The sequence below is a fragment of the Austrofundulus limnaeus genome, unplaced genomic scaffold, assembly GCF_001266775.1.
Source record: "Austrofundulus limnaeus strain Quisiro unplaced genomic scaffold, Austrofundulus_limnaeus-1.0 Scaffold48, whole genome shotgun sequence".
NCBI classification, from domain to species: domain Eukaryota; kingdom Metazoa; phylum Chordata; class Actinopteri; order Cyprinodontiformes; family Rivulidae; genus Austrofundulus; species Austrofundulus limnaeus.
Genome location: NW_013952450.1, coordinates 2,374,558 through 2,380,241, shown reverse-complemented (window position 1 = coordinate 2,380,241; position 5,684 = coordinate 2,374,558). Strand labels below are relative to the sequence as shown.

Here is a 5,684-nt window from a genome sequence, read left to right as displayed (position 1 = left end):
GTGTGTGTGTGTGTGTGTGTGTGTGTGTGTGTGTGTGTGTGTGTCTTGAAAATGACACTGCAGAATTAGGAAAACTTGCCTTTGAGTCATGAGAAAATAAGCAAGTTGAAAATTTGTCTCCCTGAGAAAACAGATTTAATTATAGGACCTGACTTAAAAGACAAGTTTGAGCTAAACATACAAATGTGGGGATGTGAGGTTTTGGCAGAATTATTTGCATTTTCTGGGATATTAACTGCTTCTAGATTGATGAAAAAATGTGGTAGGTGTTGGTAAAAGTTTGCACATTTCAAGTTATGTAGCTTTGAATTTGGGAAAAGGTAGGGTTAAGGTTTAAAAATATAATTTTGAGAAGTTGAATTTTGTTGTTTTGAAACCAACTTGTWATTCTTCTCTGTTCTTTCTTTGCTTTTCTTTCCAGTATGTGGCTTTTATTTCCCTCTTCTTCATCCTCGTYTCTATATCGACTTTCTGCATGGAGACGCACGAGGCCTTCAACACCATCACAAACAAGACTGAAAACGTCACGACTCCCAATGGAACACGTGAGGAGATAGTATTCGAGGTGGTGACTGACAGCTGGTTGACATATGTGGAGGGTGTATGCGTCATTTGGTTCACCATTGAGGTCTTGCTGAGAGTCATCTTCTGTCCAGACAAGTTGGAATTCTTCAAAAGTGCCCTCAACATCATCGACTTTGTTGCCATCCTGCCCTTCTACCTGGAGGTTGGCCTCAGCGGTCTGTCCTCCAAAGCTGCCAAGGATGTCCTGGGGTTTCTCCGTGTTGTCCGATTCGTCCGTATCCTCCGAATCTTTAAGCTGACGCGTCATTTTGTGGGTCTCCGCGTCCTYGGCCACACCCTTCGCGCCAGCACCAATGAATTCCTCCTGCTCATCATCTTCTTGGCCCTCGGCGTCCTCATCTTTGCCACCATGATCTACTATGCTGAGAGAATTGGCGCTGACCCAGGTGACCCAACAGCAAGTGCCCACACCAACTTCAAGAACATCCCCATTGGATTTTGGTGGGCCGTTGTGACGATGACCACGCTGGGTTATGGTGATATGTACCCGGAGACGTGGTCAGGGATGTTGGTGGGTGCTCTGTGTGCCTTGGCTGGTGTGCTAACCATCGCTATGCCTGTACCTGTCATTGTCAACAACTTCGGCATGTACTACTCTCTGGCTATGGCCAAACAGAAGCTGCCAAAAAAGAAGAACAAACATATCCCTCGAGCACCRCAACCAGGGTCCCCCAACTACTGCAAGCCAGATGCGCTTGCAATGGCTACTGCCTCACCACAAAGRATCTTGGGAAATGTCTTAGGTGGCGTAATTGGGTCTGGAGGTATAGGGGGGGACTGTCCTCTCGCCCAAGAAGAGATTATAGAGATAAACAGAGGTGAGTTTCTGCTAGGAATGCACCGATCCACATTGTTTCACTTACGATCCGATACCTGAATTTAAATATTGTCTGATACAGAATATTCCGATTCCAGAGCTCTGTTTGTTTTAATAATATTATTGTAACTATTAATGTCATCATCATAATGATCATCCTTATTAATCATTTCATATTATTATAATCATTATTGTTGATTTTATATAATGTAGAATACAGATATAAACTGTAATTTCCATAAATTTGTGCACAAATTTAGCAAACCTTCCTCCACATCAAACAGAAGCTGTAGTTTCACGTTAAAAATTGCCTCCCTGTTTCGACTCAAACGCACTAAAATTGACCAAACTAAACTCTGGAAAGGATTAACTCAATGGAGGGGCGTCTCATTACGCCATGTCTCATTGAGACTCGCGTCTGTTTAGAAAATCCATTCCACAGTTTGTAGCCAGCTAACAGAGCAGCTGGCCAGGAATCACTTCTGGAGTCATTACAGCAGACAACAATAAAACACAAATCTCCTCACATTGGATCAGAAAGTTCTGATCCGTTAATTATGTTAGTTTCAGACTGGATCAGATTGACCCCATCCCTAGTTTTTGCAGAATATTTAGTGCCAAAATGTTTAAATTTCAAATGATTTTAAGGATTTTTACGGATTGCCAAATTATGGTGTAATGAGAAAGAGGTTGGAGTAAAATAAAGAAATGGTATGTGGTTGTTTCCTCCACCACCCTGACGTAATCACTGGCCCATCAGAACTCTTGTGTAATTTATGATCAACATGGAGATTCCCGTTTGCCTTGAGGCACCCATCTGTCAGTGAACAGAATAAACACATTGGAAGGAAAATGAACTCAATTATCTTTTAAAACAGCTTAATGGATATGATTTTTGGCTGACTTCACAGATTTTCTCTCTGCCATTGACAGTAAAACTGCTCCAGCACCAAAGCACCAGTCCCATGCTACAATTCAATAATGCACCTTTAAAGCATTACTTAAATGGCTCAGTCATGAGTGAGCCACAAAATATTGGTTTCTTCAGTGCTTTTATTACATCCTGTCTGCCGGGCTTTCTCCATGTGTTTTTGTAAGTAACTAAATGTCAGCAGGGTATGTTTACTGTATGGGCAGGCAATTATTTTTTCAGAATTTTTGTTCATCTAAAACATCCCGTCATTCAACCTTGCAAAGAAAAAACTGAAACATTTAAACGTAACGCCTCAGCGGACATCGGAGAGAATAATAATAAAAAAAAACGTTAGTTGTCACTCTGCTTGGCTTGTTTTATCAGGTGCAGTTTTGACTTGAGAATGTACAATTGATCAAGAATAATGTCTACCGGTAAATACATTTAGACCTCCCTTTTATTGCTGTTTTGTACCTTTGTATACCTTTAAAAAAAGTGGTTCTGGGCAACAAAACTGTGCTTATCTCCAGYAAAAACGTACACTTTTTTGTCCGCAATTCTACTCTGTGATTTTTTTGTAACTTTGCTTTGTCTCATCCAGATTCTAAGCAGAATGGTGACGCAGCCTCGGCAGCCTTGGCTAACGAGGACTGCCCCACCATCGACCAGGTGCTAAGCCCAGACGAGAGGAGCCCCATTGGGCGAGGCCCCACTCGGGAACGCTACCAGCAGGACCGCGCCTGCTTCCTACTCAACACCAGGGAATTTCGTGCCACAGATGGGAATGTGCGGAAAGGTATGTTTCACACCAGGAGACGGATATGTAAAAACTCACATCTTACGTAAACACATCCACGCAGCAAGATGCCAGGCACAATATGCTGTAAACAACAATATGTGTCCAGTGTGCGGCCAGTACAGATACTTGTAAAATACAGTATGTTATAAAGATTCAGATTAGTACACATGAAAAAATGAGTTAAAAGCCTCAACAAAAACAACCAGTACACATTTGCAGTCAACATATGCACAAACACACAGCTCTTCTACTCTGCTCTTTGTTTCCATTCTTTCATGTTCATGTCTGTCTTCTCATCTCCACTATTTGTTTTGTTCTGTCGCAGATAATGTTTCTGTCTTTCTGTTTTGTTTCTTTGTTTTTTGTCTTTCCTTTCTTTTCACATAGCTTCGATATCGTACCTCCATCTTTTTTCTGGCGTTTGTGACTTTTTCTTCTCTGTCCCATGTTTTCACATTCGTTCATGCTCAGAAATGATCTGTCTTTCTCTGTCTTCTGGACTCAGACAGTTGACCATGCATTAATTTACTTCTCGTCACTTCTGTTTCTCCTTGTCTTTCTCTCTCTCTCTCTCTCCCTCTTGTCTCGCATCAACTTTTTTTTTAAATTTCTCCCCGCTGCCACCCACCCCTCCGATGACTTTTCCTCGCCGAACTCCCATCCAAATTATCCACACCTGGTCACTCCTTCCCCCTCCACCTCCCATACCTCCCTCCCTTTTTTTTACTTTGTGCTCCATCATTTCTCCTGTTTTTTTTGTCCCATGTGCATTATCCACATGCCCATGAATACCTGACACCTAATGTCATTTACTATTGCAATCCAACCACCACCAACCTGCACCAAAACACTCCCCCCACACTCCCTCTGAACTTCCAACACCCCCCTTGTTGACAACAAACTACTTTAGAGACAGCAGCCCTGGCACCCAGCCCAGACTCCCCTCTGACTGAGGATTGGTTTAAGATGGAGGGGTCTCTGTTACAGCAGGACCTCAATGCAAACTCCACCTCCTCCTGGATCAAACCGTAGCACAGAGGTAAAAAAAATTACAACTAAAAAGCCTATAGTGTAGTCAGTTTCTGACAAGAAACACCCACATGTTTTGATCTGACTTGATGCTTTGCAAATGCACAGACTGTGCTGCAAAAATATGACACCCCCTTTAACATAGATGCAGCTGCACATCGAACTGAAATCACAGATACAGGAATGTTTTCATGAAATGTGTGCAAATGTTCGATGAAGTTATTACCTGTGAGGAAACTCAAAGCCAGTTGCAAACAGTTTGAGCTAAGGTTGGGTTTTACTTGTGTGGCAGAAATGAACTGTGGGGCTCATTCTTTCATTTGGGAGTCGATGCAACCTAACCTCAGCCTAATATTCTGCTTTTAAAGTGCCTTCCTAATTTTGTGAAGTCAACAATGTACAAGATGTAAAAAAAATAAAATAAATCGAAAGAAAATGGGATTGCTCTACTATGCACAAATGTGTGTGTTTGTGTATGTGCGAGGCCTTAAACCCAGGGCATCCATGTGGGTCTGCACAAATACATCCAGCAGCTCAAGTGAAAATAACCTTGTTGTTGTGTCCTGTCTTAGTAACTAACTTTAATGTGAAAGTGAAGAAAAATGAATGGGAACAGCAGGTCACGTTGTTGTCTGATGTGCCTCTGTGTTGTTGTTGTCTCTCTCTTCAGGTTGTGTCATATCACGCGTGTGTATGTGGGCTTTTTCATTCTTACATGTGTATACACTGTGTTCTTGTCCTCCTAGTGCCATCTGAGTGTTGTGTTTGTGTTGTCGTGTGTGGCTTACTTTTGGTTTTTCCCTTTCGACTGTGTTGAGTCGTGTTATTCCCAACCCCACCAACCTGCACCTTTGTAAAGAAAACATGCTAAAATCTAATTCTGCTGCAAACTACATTTATACGTAATTTATAGCAGTAGTTCAATTCTAGTAAAGTGGGGTTTTGTGGCAAGGACATGAACAAATAATATCTTATCTGCTGTACGTATCTAGCTTATTGATCAACCTCGATTGGGAGAAATAGACTGCAAAAAATGTCCACCTAACGAAGTTTTAAAGTCTTATATCCAGCCAAAAAAGTCTTTTTGATCTTGTTTTGAGACTGATTTACTAAACAAGAACTGATTGTGTAAGAATAATAATCTTGTTTTCAGAATGTGTAAGATTATATGTCTTGTTAGCCTAAAAATATCACTCAAATTAAGTAAAAAAAAAATCCTGCCAATGGAGTAAGAAATTTTTAATTTGTACGATTCTTGAAATACTTGATTTGACTCAGTTTTTTCTTATTTCAAATAAAAATTTCTCACTCCAGTGGAAGAAATTTTTGACTTAATTTGAGTCAAATTTTCAGGTTAACAAGATACAGTATATAATCTAACACATTCTGAAAACAAGATTATTATTCTTACACAATCAGTTCTTGTTTAGTAAATCAGTCTCAAAACAAGATGAAAAAGACTTTTTGGCTGGATAGAAGACTTTAAAACTTGGTAAGATGGACAGTTTTTGCAGTGTAGGTTAGGAGAAGAGGTATATGAT

The 5,684-nt window shown here is 40.7% G+C and overlaps 1 protein-coding gene across 6 annotated transcripts in view; it reads left to right on the top strand.

Moving 5' to 3' along the window:
• Positions 1-5,684, top strand: part of LOC106517428 (potassium voltage-gated channel subfamily C member 1) — a gene marked incomplete at its 5' end in the record, with an annotated part of 48,801 nt that overhangs the window by 18,912 nt on the left and 24,205 nt on the right. For 2 of the 6 annotated variants that reach the window (XM_014008269.1, XM_014008264.1), the window contains 3 exon segments: positions 422-1,403; positions 2,917-3,111; positions 4,814-4,834. In XM_014008269.1, the coding sequence (XP_013863723.1) occupies positions 422-1,403; positions 2,917-3,111; positions 4,814-4,834 (1,198 nt within the window). 6 annotated transcript variants of the gene reach the window in all.